This window comes from Coenobita brevimanus, chromosome 81 (genome assembly GCF_032717465.1).
Source record: "Coenobita brevimanus isolate Jiangsu-jjx chromosome 81, ASM3271746v2, whole genome shotgun sequence".
NCBI classification, from domain to species: domain Eukaryota; kingdom Metazoa; phylum Arthropoda; class Malacostraca; order Decapoda; family Coenobitidae; genus Coenobita; species Coenobita brevimanus.
Genome location: NC_137034.1, coordinates 10476927 through 10498786, shown reverse-complemented (window position 1 = coordinate 10498786; position 21860 = coordinate 10476927). Strand labels below are relative to the sequence as shown.

Here is a 21860-nt window from a genome sequence, read left to right as displayed (position 1 = left end):
CAGGCCCTTCAGGAAAATTAACAGCAAAAAAACCGTGGCAACTACTTTCCTTAGACGTCGTCGGCCCCCTCACACCCAAAGCAGGGTACAAATACATAATCACATTCGTGGATGTATATTCAAAGTTTATCATCGCATGCCCTGCCAAAGATCACAGTGCAGTATCAGTTGGCGATGCCCTCACCCGCCATGTCTTCCCTTATTTTGGTATTCCCCAAGCACTGCACTCAGATAATGCCCCAGAATTTACGGGAAAAGTCTGGGAAGAACTGGCAAACATATTCGGATACCACATCTCCCACTCATCCCCCTACTGGCCCCAGGGTAACAGCATCTGCGAGAGAAGCCATTGCTCCCTTATGAACCAGGTCCGCACACGCATTATGCAAACAGGAAACGAAGACTGGCCTGCCCACGTCAAGATCATCCAATGGGGTTTAAATACATGCCCACGAGAAGACGGGATAACTCCACATGAAAGAGTTTTGGGGGAATCGCCACTACTCCTACCACTCCGCCACCACCTACAGCCACCCACCCCACCCTCCACTACCGACCCTCTCCACCACCTCAAACGCCGCCTCCACCACCTACACTCTCAACAAGACCTAGCACCCGACATGACCCACTCCAACCCATACAAACCTGGTCAGTCCGTAGTCGTTGCAAACCTGCCTACCCTCTCCAAAACCTCCCCCCGATTCAATGGACCCTTCAACATTGTTCGAGTACCCAACCCATACCAAGTCATTATAGATCAACAGGGACAGCACCGCACATACAGAAATCGCCACGTGCGGCCCTTCCACCCACCCGCCACTGACCACCCCTGCGCCAGGCCTACCTGCACCCCTGCCCGCACACCTGTCCATCCCGACCTTTCTCAGAATTACCCCCCATACTCCTACTCCTACTCCTTCTCACCCCCTCCCTCAAACTCACCAACAACCAGCCCACCCCCCGACACCCCACCACCACAGGCCGAGACCACCACCCCTTCACAACTCACAACTCACCTACCTAACACCTGTCCACCCACCACCTCCCAACTCACACCGCCCATGCCGCCCACATCACCACCACCGCCCCAAACCACCTCCCCCGAAAACCTCACCACTCACCACCCCACCACCTCCACACCCACCACCCCACTCCCCCATGACTACTCTCATTATACGCACCACACCGCGCCCCCAGCCATCTCCCCCCCTAACCTCCGCACACCCTCACCACCACCACGTGCACAACCACCATCGCCACCCACACCCACCATCACTACCACCACCACCAGATCAGGACGCCTCTCACGCCCACCCTTGAGGAACACCCCAACACCTCCGCCCATCACACGCCCATCCCAACACCCACCACCTCCACATACCCCCCCAAACACCTCCCCCATAACCCTCCCCCTCCACCAAGAACGATGGAATTTTCCCAAATCCCAATTCCCCAAAGGACAACGCTCCTCCCACCGAATCAGTCCCCATAAAACCACCAACCTCCCGTCACTCTCCAGCATTCAACTTTCATCTCTCCACCAGGCACCATTCCCCGAGATGAAGGTGACGAGAGTGCATTGGCAACCCTACAACCGCCCACAAGCCAGAATCCGGGGCACCCACCACCTGCTCCAGCTCCTACGCCGGACCAACCATCCGTCCTCCCTCCGGTTCACTCTCAACCCCCATCAGGAGCCCAACACCTTCACCACCCACTGGGCCAGCCTCACCCAACACCTTACCCCGGCCCACCAGACATCCACCTCCACCACCTACCACCTCCAGTCACGGGGTCGTGACTTCAACGACGCGGAGGGTGGTAAAATGCCCGCCGTGCCCGCCGCCAGACCTCCCACCTCACCACCCCCCACCCCACCACCGGGCCGCCACCGCACCACCACCCCAGGAGGACACACCGGTGAGGTTAGTGACCCCGTTCAAGAGGGTCATCAGGACATTATGGTCCTGGGCCCTTGTTCCCCACAATTGTCCCAACCCCAGGTGATCAGGGAAAGTAGACTACATTGCGGGCGGAACAATGATCACCAGAATAGGGGTGGGACTGAACCAGATTCAGTCCCAGGTAACACCGTATTGACGGCTTTGTTACACCCTCTAGGGCAGGAGGCCCAAGGGCAAGAGGCCCAAGGCTACGGCCTTATAAAGTGTGTGAAGGGGAAGGCGACCCCAGGCTCCGGCCTTAGCACACCAGAAAGAGAGAGTTGCCCCAGCGCATCACTCTCTTGCTGTTCTCCCCTTCAGGAGCAACTAAACGTCGTCGGCCCCGATACGCGGCGGAGAAGGGACGGCCCTGTACGCCCGTCAGTTGTTCCTGATCGGATAGATCAGCTTCCGGCTACGGCCAGAGTACGGACCAGGGTAAAGAGCCCCTGCTACGGTACGTGTAGCACTTCCCTATTACGGGAGCAACACCACGTCGTCGGCCCTGAGACGCGGCGAGGAGATGGCCCTGTATTCCCTGCAGGTGTTCTCCATACGGGTAGGCACTCGGCTCCGGCCGGGGCACGTACCAGGGTAGAGAAGCCCCTGAAGGTAGACTCAATCCGTATTGGGGAGAGTGTGGCCTCTGTGCCCCTCACTCCGGCTTGTCTCCTACTACGGGAGCAGCACCACACCGGCGGTCCCGATACGCGGCGAAGGGACGGCCTAGTACGCCCCTCAGGTGTTCCCCGTACGCCGGGCAAGTCCACGGCTACAGCCAGAGTACGTAACAGGGGAAGGCGACCCCAGGCTCCGGCCTCCAGACGTACTCGAGAGGACACGAGTAACGTGAGTCCTCCCCCAGCCTCTTTCCCTTCGGGGAGCCCTTCGTCACCACCCGGGAATATAGCCCCGGAGGAGACACTAGAGTGGTGGCTTACCGCCTACACCCGGGAGTTCCTTGTTCATGTCCGAGCCCCGTAGGAGACTCTGCCGCAGTCCAGTCCTGACAGCGCCTCTAACCCTTGGTGCCCGCAGTCACAGGACGCCCAGGCCAGACTCTCCAGCTCCTGACGAAGGCGATCCGGGCTCCCTCACTCCCCGGAGCCAGAAACGGCAGGCCCGATTACTCCGGCTGTTTGGTCCCAGTCCCGAGGGCCACCTATCAGTTCGAGGCCCCCAGACCAGAGGGCCTCCCTGCACCCCACCAGCGCGGCCCTAGTACGAGGGCCGCCTCCCAGGTCGAGGCCCCCAGACGGGAGAGCCTCCCTGCACCCCACCTACGAGTGCGACCTAGAGTGAATATTACCCAGGAGACAGGAAAACAGTGATTCACCCCCCCTCTTTGTGTCAAGAACAACTGGGGAAAAAGAACAGTGCACAGTGACTCCGTAAGGAACAGAGTAGTCAATAGTGGCCTACCAGAACTCAGTGTTGACAGGGCAGAAAGTGAACTTTGTGTAATTATCCCAGTCCCCCCATGTAAGAGAGTCAGAGAGTTTTCTGTGAACACCTGAGGTAAGGGCGCGCGGACCAGTCAGAAGCCTAAGTGTAAGTGTCTCCGTGACAAGGTGACAACGTCGAGTGTCGCTACCCGCACCCTACCTCATTTATAGTAATATTCCCCATACAGACTCCCAACCTTGTTTATTCCTTATGTGAACAATTCTATTTATATCCTGCCTCCAAGTGACGTATAAGCAATATTGTAGATAATTCACGATCTCCCTGTATGAACATTGTAGTGTGTATTCAGTATAACTTTATTTTGTGGTGCTAAGTGTTAACTGTGTCTCTGTGCCCCTGTACAGTACCTCAAATATCACTCTACGTGTATTGTTACTGTTAGAATTAAGGTAATAGATGTGTTAAGGTATACTGCCTGGTTTTTATGTCCTGTTCCTTTGTTGGTGCTTTACTTCCGGTCTAGAAAGAGGACCCCGCTTCAGTAGCTAGTGTTTTAACGACGAGAAGTCGCCTTAAAAACACCAGCATAACACTGGTGGCAAGCGGTGGTTCTGGATCCGAATAAAAGCACGGAGGAACGATAAAAAGGAAACTTGCACAATGGCAGCCAAACCGCACATCCAATTACCGAGATTCAACCTGGACCAATGCGACATAGAAGTATATTTAGATATGGTCAAACCCCTCCTAGACATAGGGTTCGACTCAGACAGAGAAAAATTGCAGTCACACTACCTAACCTGGGAAGAATAATCGCCACTGTCGCACCAAAAATCGTCCCAGAACTGTCATGGGATCAATTCTCACAAATAGTGAGACAGGCTTTCACGCCATCAATAGGCAGAGTTGTCGCTCTCTCTCAACTCGACACCCTCACCTACGACGGGAACCTGGACAATACATTCGTCCAGGCTCGGCGCCTCGTCAGCGCCACTTATCCTGAGGCACCTACAAATGCCCGAGATATACATACATTTAATGCCCTACTGAGGATTCTCCCTAGCACAGTCAGGGAGCACTTCTCAATCTATGATCCCTCAGGGGACATGGAAAACGATCTGCAACTCGTCAGACGTCTCCTCGTCGCCCGTCCCATACCACAACCACTCCACGCGGTGACACGATTCCCGACAAAACAAAACCCTCCACCCAAACCTAAGCTGCCGCCTCACCAGCCAACTACAGAGTCATCTCCTACTGTGCCTAGGGCTTACCCGCAGAAAAAACGCCCCAACCCCAAGGAACAGGGAAATCTCATCACTATAAATCCTTGGGAGTTCACGGCTTGCAGTCGCACCTGCCCCTTGCACGACATAAGAGAACAGCTAATGGCTAGCAGGTGCAGAAACTTTCACCAAGGGTGCAAGAAAGTCTCCTCCCTAGACAACGACGCCCCGGAAGACGACGCACCGCCAACACACTACTCGGGAACGGACGACGACGACCACGACGACCCCACTCCTCAACAGATGGATTTTTAGGCCCGCCCCCGCACCTCCCCACGTTGGAGGGGGCCACATCACATAGCTACAGACCCCCAGTCTACAACAAGATTTGGCTCAACGGGGTCAAGGCACGATTACTGGTGGATACGGGAGCAGCCAGATCGTGCCTCTACTCCCACTTCTACTCCCGCCACACCTCTGCATTCGGCCCTCTTCTCCCCACTTCAGCCAACCTCGTCGACTCGGGGGGCGGCCCCCTGGCTATCCGTGGGGAAGCACGGGCCCTTCAAACCAACACCCACCAACAAGTATCCACTAACCACCCATTCATCATATTCGACTCGACATGTGTCAATATGATGGATATCTCGGGCTGGACCTGCTCCAAAAACTCCACGCCACCATTGACTGCCATCAGCGCCGCCTCCACTTCAGTCCAGCCCGTCCCAACCAAGCATCAATCAACAAGAAAAAAAATCATCGAAGAAAAATCAAGAACACCACCCCTCCCTCACCACGCAAACACACACAACCCTCAAACACTCACCTGCCCCAACCCACCTGTACATCTGACCCCAACCCGACCTCTCACACTGCCTCACTCCATCCTCCTCCATCACCACCCCCCACCACACATCATCTGGACCCCTCCCCATCTTTTCCTGCCACTATCGCCTCCTCAATCACCATTCCACCCCACCATGAAGCTTGGGTAAAACTGAACAAACCTTCAGGTACCTCCGTCCACTTCTCACCATCCATCCCCACCGGACCACTCTCCTCCTGTTTAGTAAGCCCCACCTTCCTTCCCCCACATGCCTATGAAATCCGCATCGCCAACCTCGCCACAACCTCACTAACCCTACCAAGAGGACTCATCATCGGCGACACAGAAGAAGCCGAACCATGCCAAGCACCACCCCCTGACCATCCCACTCTCCCCGACCTACCATCACACCTATCCCCTTCCCAAACCAACAGCCTCCGACAACTCCTCCTGGACTTTCAGGACCTATTCTCCTCCGGCCCAACCGACCTTGGCCACACTACCTATCTCAGCCATGAGATACACACGACCGGACCTCCAATTCGCCAACCATCACGACGAAAAAATCCAAAGCAACGGGCAGAAGAAGACCGGCAGGTCCAGGATATGCTCGATGCTGGCGTTATCTCCAACTCCACTAGCCCATGGTCCTCACCAGTTGTACTCGTACGGAAAAAAGATGGGACAATGCGCTTTTGCGTAGACTACCGCCGAGTCAACGACGTCACGATCAAAGATGCTACACACCTACCCCGAACTGACGACTCACTGGACTCCTTACATGGCTCGACATGGTTCTCCACCCTAGACCTGCAATCGGGTTATTGGCAAGTCCCGGTACACCCCGACGACAAACACAAAACCGCCTTCTCTACATCAAACGGGAAGCATTATGAATTCAACGTTCTTCCCTTCGGACTCTGCAACGCCCCTGCCACATTCTCCCGCCTGATGGAGTCAGTTCTCAGTGGACTAACCTGGGAGACTTGTTTGGCGTATCTGGACGACGTCATCGTTTTCAGTCGTACCTGGGCCGACCACCTCCACCGCCTCAAACAAGTGTTCCACCGTATACGCCAGGCAGGGCTAAAACTAAAACCAACAAAGTGCGTCTTGGCCGAGAGGTCTGTCTCTTTCCTTGGACACCTAATTAACGCTGAAGGCATCTCACCAGACCCAGATAAACTACGTGCCATCGCCGACATTCCCCTACCTCGTGACGTACACGAAACTAGAGCCTTCCTAGGCTTAACATCATACTACAGGCGTTTCGTCAAAGGATTTGCAGATATCGCCAAACCCCTACACGACCTAACAAAAAAAGGCGAGCCGTTCGTATGGACCGAACCAAGGAAAACTGCATTTACCACCCTCAAGTCCAAGTTAACCTCTGCCCCAGTAGTCGCTTTCCCAGATTACAACCTCCCATTCCGCCTGTATACCGACGTATCACTCATCGCCATAGGGGCTGTCCTTGCACAAGTACAAGATGGGCGGGAACATATCATCGCTTGTGCCAGCCGCACCCTAAATCCTGCAGAACGCAACTACGCGGCCACCAAACGCGAGTGCCTGGGGATCATCTGGTCCCTCGAATACTTCCGTTCCTACATCTCAGGCACCCATGTGATAGTCATTACAGACCACCAATCCCTACAATGGCTACGTCAATCAAACACCACCAACGCACAACTTATACGATGGCGAGAGACACTCGAGGAGTATGATTTCGAGATCTCATACCGACCAGGCAAACTCCACACAAACGCCGACGCCCTGTCCCGTCTACCAATCAATACAATCTCGACAGAGCCAGACCTAGTCCAAATGTGGCACAACAAACAACGCCCTACCTGGATCCCACCGAACACATTCGCTAAACTCCACCCACACGGCGAACACCTGTTCGATCCAAACGGACACATCGTCCTAAGCCCCACCACTGCCAACGACACCATGCTCCACCTCCATGCCCATAACGGCATCCACCTGGGAACAAAGAAACTCCTACAAGTCTTTACCGACATGTACTGGACCCCTAATCCATCCACCATCGCCAAGAACATTATACAATCCTGTCGAGCCTGTGCTTTAGGAAAGGACATCACCCGGACATCAGGCCCTTCAGGAAAATTAAGAGCACAAAAACCGTGGCAACTACTTTCCTTAGACGTCGTCGGCCCCCTCACACCCAAAGCAGGGTACAAATACGTAATCACATTCGTGGATGTATATTCAAAGTTTATCATCGCATGCCCCGCCAAAGATCACAGTGCAGTATCAGTTGGCGATGCCCTCACCCGCCATGTCTTCCCTTATTTTGGTATTCCCCAAGCACTGCACTCAGATAATGCCCCAGAATTTACGGGAAAAGTCTGGGAAGAACTGGCAAACATATTCGGATACCACATCTCCCACTCATCCCCCTACTGGCCCCAGGGTAACAGCATCTGCGAGAGAAGCCATCGCTCCCTTATGAACCAGGTCCGCACACGCATTATGCAAACAGGAAACGAAGACTGGCCTGCCCACGTCAAGATCATCCAATGGGGTTTAAATACATGCCCACGAGAAGACGGGATAACTCCACATGAAAGAGTTTTTGGGGAATCGCCACTACTCCTACCACTCCGCCACCACCTACAGCCACCCACCCCACCCTCCACTACCGACCCTCTCCACCACCTCAAACGCCGCCTCCACCACCTACACTCTCAACAAGACCTAGCACCCGACATGACCCACTCCAACCCATACAAACCTGGTCAGTCCGTAGTCGTTGCAAACCTGCCTACCCCCTCCAAAACCTCCCCCCGATTCAATGGACCCTTCAACATTGTTCGAGTACCCAACCCATACCAAGTCATTATAGATCAACAGGGACAGCACCGCACATACAGAAATCGCCACGTGCGGCCCTTCCACCCACCCGCCACTGACCACCCCCGCGCCAGGCCTACCTGCACCCCTGCCCGCACACCTGTCCATCCCGACCTTTCTCAGAATTACCCCCCAAACTCCTACTCCTACTCCTTCTCACCCCCTCCCTCAAACTCACCAACAATCAGCCCATCCCCTGACACCCCACCACCACAGGCCGAGACCACCACCCCTTCACAACTCACAACTCACCTACCTAACACCTGTCCACCCACCACCTCCCAACTCACACCGCCCATGCCGCCCACATCACCACCACCGCCCCAAACCACCTCCCCCGAAAACCTCACCACTCACCACCCCACCACCTCCCAACCCTCACCGCCCATGCTGCCCACATCACCACCACCGACCCAAACCCCCCCCCAAAACCCCACCACTCACCACCCACCCACCTCCACACCCACCACCCCCCTCCCCCATGACTACTCTCATTATACGCACCACACCGCGCCCCCAGCCATCTCCCCCGTAACCTCCGCACACCCTCACCACCACCACGTGCACAACCACCATCGCCACCCACACCCACCATCACTACCACCACCACCAGATCAGGACGCCTCTCACGCCCACCCTTGAGGAACACCCCAACACCTCCGCCCATCACACGCCCATCCCAACACCCACCACCCCCACATACCCCCCCAAACACCTCCCCCATAACCCTCCCCCTCCACCAAGAACGATGGAATTTTCCCAAATCCCAATTCCTCAAAGGACAACGCTCCTCCCACCGAATCAGTCCCCATAAAACCACCAACCTCCCATCACTCTCCAGCATTCAACTTTCATCTCTCCACCAGGCACCATTCCCCGAGATGAAGGTGACGAGAGTGCATTGGCAACCCTACAACCGCCCACAAGCCAGAATCCGGGGCACCCACCACCTGCTCCAGCTCCTACGCCGGACCAACCATCCGTCCTCCCTCCGGTTCACTCTCAACCCCCATCAGGAGCCCAACACCTTCACCACCCACTGGGCCAGCCTCACCCAACACCTTACCCCGGCCCACCAGACATCCACCTCCACCACCTACCACCTCCAGTCACGGGGTCGTGACTTCAACGACGCGGAGGGTGGTAAAATGCCAGCCGTGCCAGCTGCCGGACCTCCCACCTCACCACCCTCCACCCCACCACCGGGCCGCCACCGCACCACCACCCCAGGAGGACACACCGGTGAGGTTAGTGACCCCGTTCAAGAGGGTCATCAGGACATTATGGTCCTGGGCCCTTGTTCCCCGCAATTGTCCCAACCCCAGGTGATCAGGGAAAGTAGACTACATTGCGGGCGGAACAATGATCGCCAGAATAGGGGTGGGACTGAACCAGATTCAGTCCCAGGTAACACCGTATTGACGGCTTTGTTACACCCTCTAGGGCAGGAGGCCCAAGGGCAAGAGGCCCAAGGCTACGGCCTTATAAAGTGTGTGAAGGGGAAGGCGACCCCAGGCTCCGGCCTTAGCACACCAGAGAGAGAGAGTTGCCCCAGCGCATCACTCTCTTGCTGTTCTCCCCTTCAGGAGCAACTAAACGTCGTCGGCCCCGATACGCGGCGGAGAAGGGACGGCCCTGTACGCCCGTCAGTTGTTCCTGATCGGATAGATCAGCTTCCGGCTACGGCCAGAGTACGGACCAGGGTAAAGAGCCCCTGCTACGGTACGTGTAGCACTTCCCTATTACGGGAGCAACACCACGTTGTCGGCCCTGAGACACGGCGAGGGGACAGCCCTGTACGCCCTGCAGGTGTTCTCCGTACGGGTAGGCAGTTGCCTCCGGCCGGGGCACGTACCAGGGTAGAGAAGCCCCTGAAGGTAGACTCAATCTGTATTGGAGAGAGTGTGGCCTCTGTGCCCCTCACTCCGGCTTGTCTCCTACTACGGGAGCAGCACCATCCCGGCGGTCCCGATACGCGGCGAAGGGACGGCCTAGTACGCCCTGCAGGTGTTCCCCGTACGCCGGGCAAGTCCACGGCTACAGCCAGAGTACGTAACAGGGGAAGGCGACCCCAGGCTCCGGCCTCCAGACGTACTCGAGAGGACACGAGTAACGTGAGTCCTCCCCCAGCCTCTTTCCCTTCGGGGAGCCCTTCGTCACCACCCGGGAATATAGCCCCGGAGGAGACGCTAGAGTGGTGGCAAGGCCCGATATCGGGCTTACCGCCTACACCCGGGAGTTCCTTGTTCCTGTCCGAGCCCCGTAGGAGACGCTGCCGCAGCCCAGTCCTGACGGCGCCTCTAACCCTTGGTGACGGCAGTCCCAGGACGCCCAGGCCAGACTCTCCAGCTCCTGACGAAGGCGATCCGGGCTCCCTCACTCCCCGGAGCCAGAAACGGCAGGCCCGATTACTCCGGCTGTTTGGTCCCAGTCCCGAGGGCCACCTATCAGGTCGAGGCCCCCAGACCAGAGGGCCTCCCTGCACCCCACCGGCGCGGCCCTAGTACGAGGGCCGCCTCCCAGGTCGAGGCCCCCAGACGGGAGAGCCTCCCTGCACCCCACCTACGAGTGCGACCTAGAGTGAATATTACCCAGGAGACAGGAAAACAGTGATTCACCCCCTCTCTTTGTGTCAAGAACAACTGGGGAAAAAGAACAGTGCACAGTGACTCCGTAAGGAACAGAGTAGTCAATAGTGGCCTACCAGAACTCAGTGTTGACAGGGCAGAAAGTGAACTTTGTGTAATTATCCCAGTCCCCCCATGTAAGAGAGTCAGAGAGTTTTCTGTGAACACCTGAGGTAAGGGCGCGCGGACCAGTCAGAAGCCTAAGTGTAAGTGTCTCCGTGACAAGGTGACAACGTCGCGTGTCGCTACCCACACCCTACCTCATTTATAGTAATATTCCCCATACAGACTCCCAACCTTGTTTATTCCTTATGTGAACAATTCTATTTATATCCTGCCTCCAAGTGACGTATAAGCAATATTGTAGATAATTCACGATCTCCCTGTATGAACATTGTAGTGTGTATTCAGTATAACTTTATTTTGTGGTGCTAAGTGTTAACTGTGTGTCTCTGTGCCCCTGTATCTCAAATATCACTCTACGTGTATTGTTACGGTTAGAATTAAGGTAATAGATGTGTTAAGGTATACTGCCTGGTTTTTATGTCCTGTTCCTTTGTTGGTGCTTTACTTCCGGTCTAGAAAGAGGACCCCGCTTCAGTAGCTAGTGTTTTTACGACGAGAAGTCGCCTTAAAAACACCAGCATAACACTGGTGGCAAGCGGTGGTTCTGGATCCGAGTAAAAGCACGGAGGAACGATAAAAAGGAAACTTGCACAATGGCAGCCAAACCGCACATCCAATTACCGAGATTCAACCCGGACCAATGCGACATAGAAGTATATTTAGATATGGTCAAACCCCTCCTAGACATAGGGTTCGACTCAGACAGAGAAAAAATTGCAGTCACACTACCTAACCTGGGAAGAATAATCGCCACTGTCGCACCAAAAATCGTCCCAGAACTGTCAAGGGATCAATTCTCACAAATAGTGAGACAGGCTTTCACGCCATCAATAGGCAGAGTTGTCGCTCTCTCTCAAGTCGACGCCCTCACCTACGACGGGAACCTGGACGATACATTCGTCCAGGCTCGGCGCCTGCACCTACAAATGCCCCAGATATACATACATTTAATGCCCTACTGAGGATTCTCCCTAGCACAGTCAGGGAGCACTTCTCAATCTATGATCCCTCAGGGGACATGGAAAACGACCTGCAACTCGTCAGACGTCTCCTCGCCGCCCGTCCCATACCACAACCACTCCACGCGGTGACACGATTCCCGACAAAACAAAACCCTCCACCCAAACCTAAGCTGCCGCCTCACCAGCCAACTACAGAGTCATCTCCTACTGTGCCTAGGGCTTACCCGCAGAAAAAACGCCCCAACCCCAAGGAACAGGGAAATCTCATCACTATAAATCCTTGGGAGTTCACGGCTTGCAGTCGCACCTGCCCCTTGCACGACATAAGAGAACAGCTAATGGCTAGCAGGCGCAGAAACTTTCACCAAGGGCGCAAGAAAGTCTCCTCCCTAGACAACGACGCCCCGGAAGACGACGCACCGCCAACACACTACTCGGGAACGGACGACGACGACCACGACGACCCCACTCCTCAACAGATGGATTTTTAGGCCCGCCCCCGCACCTCCCCACGGTGGCGGGGGCCACATCACATAGCTACAGACCCCCAGTCTACAACAAGATTTGGCTGAACGGGGTCAAGGCACGATTACTGGTGGATACGGGAGCAGCCAGATCGTGCCTCTACTCCCACTTCTACTCCCGCCACACCTCTGCATTCGGCCCTCTTCTCCCCACTTCAGCCAACCTCGTCGACGCGGGGGACGGCCCCCTGCCTCTCCGTGGGGAAAGACGGGCCCTTCAAACCAACACCCACCAACAAGTATCCACTAACCACCCATTCATCATATTCGACTCGACATGCGATCAATATGATGGATATCTCGGGCTGGACCTGCTCCAAAAACTCCACGCCACCATTGACTGCCATCAGCGCCGCCTCCACTTCAGTCCAGCCCGTCCCAACCAAGCATCAATCAACAAGAAAAAAAATCATCGAAGAAAAATCAAGAACACCACCCCTCCCTCACCACGCAAACACACACAACCCTCAAACACTCACCTGCCCCAACCCACCTGTACATCTGACCCCAACCCGACCTCTCACACTGCCTCACTCCATCCTCCTCCATCACCACCCCCCACCACACATCATCTGGACCCCTCCCCATCTTTTCCTGCCACTATCGCCTCCTCAATCACCATTCCACCCCACCATGAAGCTTGGGTAAAACTGAACAAACCTTCAGGTACCTCCGTCTGTCATAAATGACTTTGTGTCATAAAATACTTTGTGGTTCTTTGTGCTTGAGTTGTAGTTGAGTTATATATATATATTTTAGACTTGTGGTCGAGCGGCTTCTATATCTTGTAGTAGCTTCCCCATTTGTCATGTAGTGACAGGAGAGGTAAAGAATAGTATGGGACTATTTTTATTTGTCTTGGAAATATTAACAAGTCTCTCACACGGAACGAAGTATAAGTCCCGGGTTGCTACCTCCCTGTCTCGCTATCTGTCTCTCTCTCTAATTGCCAAGCCCTTCTCCCGTGACCTGTCTCTAGGATCGCTTGTCCCCTTCTCTCTTGCCTGTTCTATGGCTAATCTCCGTCTGAGCTCTCTTTCCTAAATTCTGGTGTAGCAGGGGTGTGTCACGTGTGTTCCTCGTGGATGGAAAGTTCTCACAGCCTGTGTGTGAGTATGTGTGTATGTGTGTATATGGTCACTAGACGCTGTCGTGTGCCTATCAAGCATTCCTCGCGTCAAGAGTGTGTAAGCATGTTTAGCACTGCTCGATTCTCGCAGACACAACACCTTCTCATCATCTGACTCCCTGCTTCTATCTATCTATTTATCTATCTATCTATTATGATTTGTAAATATAATATGTAGTCCCACATACTGCTCGGCCGCGTGAAAATGGCGTACCATCGCCAGTTAATAGTCCTAACATATTATATACACATTATAATGAACTTATAAGCTAGTTAAGTGAAATACATAATATTATAAAAGTAACATAATTGTATGAATATTGTATACATATATTATTCATAGTAAATAGTGATAATTCAGTAATATTACATTTTAAACAAGTTGTATACATATTTGAATAAATGCAATGGTTGTTGTATAACACTTTGTAAGACGTGCATGTACAACAGACGTACGCATATAATTGTGCAATGGTAATACTGCTAGGTTATACATTACATAGAGTTATCACTTTAGTAATGTCTAATATTTCACCTAACTTGTATGATGATTCTGGTAATACAGAATTGTGCTATTATTGTATGACTTACAATATTGTACTAACATTGTGGTACTACATAATTGTAACATTTTATGAATTGTTACAAAATATTGTGGTAATGCATAATTGTGTTGGCCTTATAATTGTAGTTACATTTTGTTAATGCAACTATTACATAAGTGTCTTGGCCTTATAATTGTAGTTAAAGTTACATAAAAGTTACATCTTGTTAATGCAACTGTTAATTGGCAAAGTGTAACATAATGCAATCGTTTGTCGTTACATAATTGTTACATATCGTTTGTAGGTACATAATTGTAGTTAAAGTTACATAAAAGTTACATCTTGTTAATCCAACTGTCACATAAATTGGTACATATTGTTTGTAGTATTGTTTGTAGTTACATAATTGTAGTTAAGGTTACATAAAAGTTACATCTTGTTAATGCAACTGTCACATAAATTGGTACATATTGTTTGTAGTTACATAATTGTAACAAGTGTAACATAATGTAATCGTTTGTCGTTACATAATTGTTACATATCGTTTGTAAGTACATTATTGTAGTTAAAGTTACATAAAAGTTACATCTTGTTAATGCAACTGTCACATAAATTGGTACATATTGTGTGTAGTTACATAATTATAATATGGAGTAACATAATTGTAATAACTGCAGTCCTAACATATGCTGCGGTCGATGATAGTGATGATGTGTCATGCCACTTGTTTGTGGAGACAACAATTTGCTTTTTTGTTTGTAGTTTATGTGGTATATTGACATATGTAGTAACACTTACACTTATTTTCATTTGTTTGTTATGTGATCTTACTCTATTTCTCTTTTTTCTTTCTTACTTTTCTTTCTTTCTTTCTTTCTTTTTTTTTTGTATGTATTGATTTTCTATAGTTTGTTTTTCTTCGCTTGTGTACGCTTTTTCCATGTTGTTCATGGTTGCATAATTACTGGCTAATTTCCTTGGGATACTTTTTTTAAAGTTTAGTTTATATTGCACAGAGATTATTGAAAATGATATTATATAGTCCCATATTTTGTTATTTTATATAAAAAATATATACACTATATACAGTATTAACTATACACACTGACCTGTTGTTCACCTGTACCTATCGTGAGTAATAAGTGTGTCAGCACTGTGTGGAAATCATTGTCTTCACGATTGTGTTGAAGATGTTCACTCTTGCTAACGGCATTTGTGTTGGCCATTTTTTTTTTTCTAGTTTACCTTGTAACTTAATTTATATGTTTCCACTAGGTAGCTTTAATTAATAAATGTTAAATACAGTTCTTTTAATCGCTCACTGAGTAACTGTGAAGGTATATAATGTAGATATAATAATGTATAGTTGTATGTATGAAACACGTATTTTATGTAGGTATAAATGGTAACACTCGTTGGTAGTAAAGAAATGTTATAATATATGAATGAAGATATACAGTGTAGAATATTTATTGTTGGTGATTATTTACTGTTTGAGTTATGCATATAACTGAAATAAGTATGTGTATTTAAACTGTAACTATACAGCACGTTTTATATGTTTGTGCAGAAGCTTATTGTCTATCACTGTGTATTGTATAAATGAAGTAACTATGTAACTTACTAATTTTTACCGTGGAGGAAATGGTGTGAGTGGTGTTGCACGTGGTGATAGCGTTGTTCTTCACGGGTTGATTGGCGTGTTGTCGTCTCAGCACATGGTGACGTCGGCTTCCCACACTGGTAGCTGTGGTGAATACTGAGTAGCGATGCTTAAGCTGGGTGGAGAAGGGTGAGTAAGTCGCGTTATAAATGTGGCTCTGGTGTTTTGCTGCGTGTCTTGACCTCTGGGTCAGGCGTAGGCGGGAGTGAGTGGTGGGGGATTTTGTGTGCTTGTTGCTTTCTCCTCTTCTTTACTTGCTTTGTTTTATATTCTTCTTCTTGCTGCTTGAAGTTACGTGAAGATTATAGAGTTGTTTCGTAGACTTGTAGACCATTTGCATTGTAGGCTGTATTTTGTAGTGATTCACTGTAGAACTGAAGCTAATCTTGTAGAGTCTCGCCTGCTTTTGTAGAAATTTGCTTTTAATTGGGGGACGATGTCCGTAGTTTCGCTGGGTCGTCGTAGAAATTGCAATATTGCATCAATTTTATTAAACTACTTGCAAGGCGTCGTGTGATCTCTTGACCTCTGCATCAGCATGATGATCTGGGAGACGGAGGGGGCTGGTTGGAAAGAAGTGTCAGGAGCTGGTTGTGTTGTTGGTTGAGGGAGAGATATTCTTGTTTTCAATCTTGATATTTTGTAGGAATTTAATGTTGATTCGTAGACGAGGTTCGTATACGTTCGCTGCTACCAAATGTCATAAATGACTTTGGGTCATAAAATACCTTGTGGTTCTTTGTGCTTGAGTTGTAGTTGAGTTATACATATATATTTTAGACTTGTGGTCGAGCGGATTTTATATCTTGTAGTAGCTTCCCCATTTGTCATGTAGTGACAGGAGAGGTAAAGAATAGTATGGGACTATTTTTATTTGTCTTGGAAATATTAACAAGTTTCTCACACGGAACGAAGTATAAGTCCCGGGTAGCTACCTCCATGTCTCGCTATCTGTCTCTCTCTAATTGCCAAGCCCTTCTCCCGTGACCTGTCTCTAGGATCGCTTGTCCCCTTCTCTCTTGCCTGTTCTATGGCTAATCTCCGTCTGAGCTCTCTTTCCTAAATTCTGGTGTAGCAGGGGTGTGTCACGTGTGTTCCTCGTGGATGGAAAGTTCTCGCAGCCTGTGTGTGAGTATGTGTGTATGTGTGTATATGGTCACTAGACGCTGTCGTGTGCCTATCAAGCATTCCTCGCGTCAAGAGTGTGTAAGCATGTTTAGCACTGCTCGATTCTCGCAGACACAACACCTTCTCATCATCTGACTTCCTGCTTCTATCTATCTATTTATCTATCTATCTATTATGATTTGTAAATATAATATGTAGTCCCACACGTCCTCTTCTCACCATCCATCCCCACCGGACCACTCTCCTCCTGTTTAGTAAGCCCCACCTTCCATCCCCCACATGCCTATGAAATCCGCATCGCCAATCTCGCCACAACCCCACGAACCCTACCAAGAGGACTCATCATTGGCGACACAGAAGACGCCGAACCATGCCAAGCACCGCCCCCCGACCATCCCACTCTCCCCGACCTACCATCACATCTATCCCATTCCCAAACCAACAGCCTCTGACAACTCCTCCTGGACTTTCAGGACCTATTCTCCTCCGGCCCAACCGACCTTGGCCACACTACCTATCTCAGCCATGAGATACACACGACCGGACCTCCAATTCGCCAACCATCACGACGAAAAAATCCAAAGCAACGGGCAGAAGAAGACCGGCAGGTCCAGGATATGCTCGATGCTGGCGTTATCTCCAACTCCACTAGCCCATGGTCCTCACCAGTTGAACTCGTATGGAAAAAAGATGGGACAAGGCGCTTTTGCGTAGACTACCGCAGAGTCAACGACGTCACGATCAAAGATGCTACACACCTACCCCGAACTGACGACTCACTGGACTCCTTACATGGCTTGACATGGTTCTCCACCTTAGACCTGCAATCAGGTTATTGGGAAGTCCCGGTACACCCCGACGACAAACACAAAACCGCCTTCTCTACATCAAACGGGAAGCATTATGAATTCAACGTTCTTCCCTTCAGACTCTGCAACGCCCCTGCCACATTCTCCCGCCTGATGGAGTCAGTTCTCAGTGGACTAACCTGGGAGACTTGTTTGGCGTATGTGGACGACATCATCGTTTTCAGTCGTACATGGGCCGACCATCTCCACCGCCTCAAACAAGTGTTCCACCGTATACGCCAGGCTGGGCTAAAACTAAAACCAACAAAGTGCGTCTTGGCCGAGAGGTCTGTCTCTTTCCTTGGACACCTAATTAACGCTGAAGGCATCTCACCAGACCCAGATAAACTACGTGCCGTCGCCGACATTCACCTACCTCGTGACGTACACGAAACTAGAGCCTTCCTAGGCTTAACATCATACTACAGGCGTTTCGTCAAAGGATTTGCAGATATCGCCAAACCCCAACACGACCTAACAAAGAAAGGCGAGCCGTTCGTATGGACCGAACCAAGGAAAACTGCATTTACCATCCTCAAGTCCAAGTTAACCTCTGCCCCAGTAGTCGCTTTCCCAGATTACAACCTCCCATTCCGCCTGTGTACCGAAGTATCACTCATCGCCATAGGGGCTGCCCTTGCACAAGTACAAGATGGGAGGGAACATATCATCACTTGTGCCAGCCGCACCCTAAATCCTGCAGAATGCAACTATGCGGCCACCAAACGCGAGTGCCTGGGGATCATCTGGTCCCTCGAATACTTCCGTTCCTACATCTCAGGCACCCATGTGATAGTCATTACAGACCACCAATCCCTACAGTGGCTACGTCAATCAAACACCACCAACGCACAACTTAAACAATGGTGAGACACACTCGAGGAGTATGATTTCGAGATCTCATACCGACCAGGCAAACTCCACACAAACGCCAACGCCCTGTCCCGTCTACCAATCAATACAATCTCGACAGAGCCAGACCTAGTCCAAATGTGGCACAACAAAGAACGCCCTACCTGGATCCCACCGAACACATTCGCTAAACTCCACCCACACGGCGAACACCTGTTCGATCCAAACGGACACATCGTCCTAAGCCCCACCACTGCCCACGACACCATGCTCCACCTCCATGCCCATAACGGCATCCACCTGGGAACAAAGAAACTCCTACAAGTCTTTACCGACATGTACTGGACCACTAATCCATCCACCCTCGCCAAGAACATTATACAATCCTGTCGAGCCTGTGCTTTAGGAAAGGACAACACCTGGACATCAGGCCCTTCAGGAAAATTAACAGCACTAAAACCGTGGCAACTACTTTCCTTAGACGTCGTCGGCCCCCTCACACCCAAAGGAGGGTACAAATACCTAATCACATTTGTGGATGTATATTCAAAGTTTATCATCGCATGCCCTGCCAAAGATCACAATGCAGTATCAGTTGGCGATGCCCTCACCCGCCATGTCTTCCATTATTTTGGTATTCCCCAAGCACTGCACTCAGATAATGCCCCAGAATTTACGGGAGAAGTCTGGGAAGAACTGGCAAACATATTCGGATACCACATCTCCCACTCATCCCGCTACTGGCCCCAGGGTAACAGCATCTGCGAGAGAAGCCATCGCTCCCTTATGAACCAGGTCCGCACACGCATTATGCGAACAGGAAACGAAGACTGGCCTGCCCACGTCAAGATCATCCAATGGGGTTTAAATTATGCCCACGAGAAGACGGGATAACTCCACATGAAAGAGTTTTTGGGGAATCGTCACTACTCCAACCACTCTGCCACCACCTACAGCCACCCACCCCACTTTCCACTACCGACCCTCTCCACCTCAAAAGCCGCCTCCACCACCTACACTCTCAAGAAGACCTAGCACCCGACATGACCCACTCCAACCCATACAAACCTGGTCAGTCTGTAGTCGTTGCAAACCTGCCTGTCCCCTCCAAAACCTCCCCCCGATTCAATGGACCCTTCAACATTGTTCGAGTACCCAACCCATACCAAGTCATTATAGATCAACAGGGACAGCACCGCACATACAGAAAACGCCACGTGCGGCCCTTCCTCCCACCCGCCACTGACCACCCCCGCGCCAGGCCTACCTGCACCCCTGCCCGCACACCTGTCCATCCCGACCTTTCTCAGAATTATCCCCCAAACTCCTACTCCTACTCCTTCTCACCCCCTCCCTCAAGCTCACCAAAAACCAGCCCACCCCCCGACACCCCACCACCACAGGCCGAGACCACCACCCCTTCACAACTCACAACTCACCTACCTAACACCTGTCCACCCACCACCTCCCAACCCACACCGCCCATGCCGCCCACATCACCACCACCGCCCCAAACCCCCCCCCCCGGAAACCTCACCACTCACCACCCCACCACCTCCACACCCACCACCCCACTCCCCCATGACCACTCTCATTATACGCGCCACACCGCGCCTCCAGCCATCTCCCCCCCTAACCTCTGCACACCCTCACCACCACCACATGCACAACCACCATCACCACCCACACCCACCATCACTACCACCACCACCAGATCAGGACGCCTCTCACCCCCACCCTTGAGGTACACCCCAACACCACCCATCACACGCCCATCCCAACACCCACCACCTCCACATACCCCCCCAAACACCTCCCCCATAACCCTCCCCCTCCACCAAGAAAGATGGAATTTTCCCAAATCCCAATTCCTCAAAGGACAACGCTCCTCCCACCGAATCAGTCCCCATAAAACCACCAACCTCCCATCACTCTCCAGCATTCAACTTTCATCTCTCCACCAGGCACCATTCCCCGAGATGAAGGTGACGAGAGTGCATTGGCAACCCTACAACCGCCCACAAGCCAGAATTAGGGGCACCCACCACTTGCTCCAGCTCCTACGCCGGACCAACCATCCGTCCTCCCTCCAGTTCACTCTCAACCCCCATCAGGAGCCCAACACCTTCACAACCCACTGGGCCAGCCTCATCCAACACCTTACCCCGGCCCACCAGACATCCACCTCCACCACCTACCACCTCCAGTCACTGGGTCGTGACTTCAACGACGCGGAGGGTGGTAAAATGCCAGCCGTGCCCGCCGCCGGATCTCCCACCTCGCCACCCCCCACCCCACCACCGGGCCGCCACCGCACCACCACCCCAGGAGGACACACCGGTGAGGTTAGTGATCCCGTTCAAGAGGGTCATCGGGACATTACGGTCCTGGGCCCTTGTTCCCCGCATTTGTCCCAACCCCAGGTGATCAGGGAAAGTAGACTACATTGTGGGAGGAACAATGATCGCTAGAATAGGGGTGGGACTGAACCAGATTCAGTCCCAGGTAACACCGTATTGACGGTTTTGTTACACCCTCTAGGGCAGGAGGCCCAAGGGCAAGAGGCCCAAGGCTACGGCCTTTTAAAGTGTGTGAAGGAGAAGGCGACCCCAGTGTCCGGCCTTAGCACACCAGAGAGAGAGAGTTACCCCAGTGCATCATTCTCTTGCTGTTCTCCCCTTCAGGAGAAACTAAACGTCGTCGGCCCCGATACGCGGCGGAGAGGCTACAGCCCTGTACGCCTGTCAGTTGTTCCTGATCGGATAGATCAACTTCTGGCTATGGCCAGAGTACGGACCAGGATAAAGATCCCCTGCTACCGTATGTGCAGCAATTCCCTATTACGAGAGCAACACCACGTCGTCGGCCCTGAGACGCGGCGAGGGGACAGCCCTGTACGCCCTGCAGGTGTTCTCCGTACGGGTAGGCACTTGCCTCTGGCCGGGGCACGTACAAGGGTAGAGAAGCCCTGAAGGTAGACTCAATCTGTATTGGAGAGAGTGTGGCCTCTGTGCCCCTCACTCCGGTCTGTCTCCTACTACGAGAGCAGCACGACGCCGGCGGTCCCGATACGGGGCGAAGGGACGGCCTAGTACGCCCTGCAGGTGTTCCCCGTATGCCGGGCAAGTCCACGGCTACAGCCAAAGTACGTGATAATGGAAGGCGACCCCAGGC

The 21860-nt window shown here is 51.9% G+C and overlaps 1 protein-coding gene across 1 annotated transcript in view; it reads left to right on the top strand.

Moving 5' to 3' along the window:
- Positions 1–21860, top strand: part of LOC145409486 (uncharacterized) — a 135572-nt gene that overhangs the window by 85578 nt on the left and 28134 nt on the right. The window contains exon 4 of the mRNA XM_080279875.1: positions 21371–21608. Within this exon, the coding sequence (XP_080136001.1) occupies positions 21371–21608 (238 nt within the window). The remainder of the gene's footprint in view (positions 1–21370; positions 21609–21860) is intronic.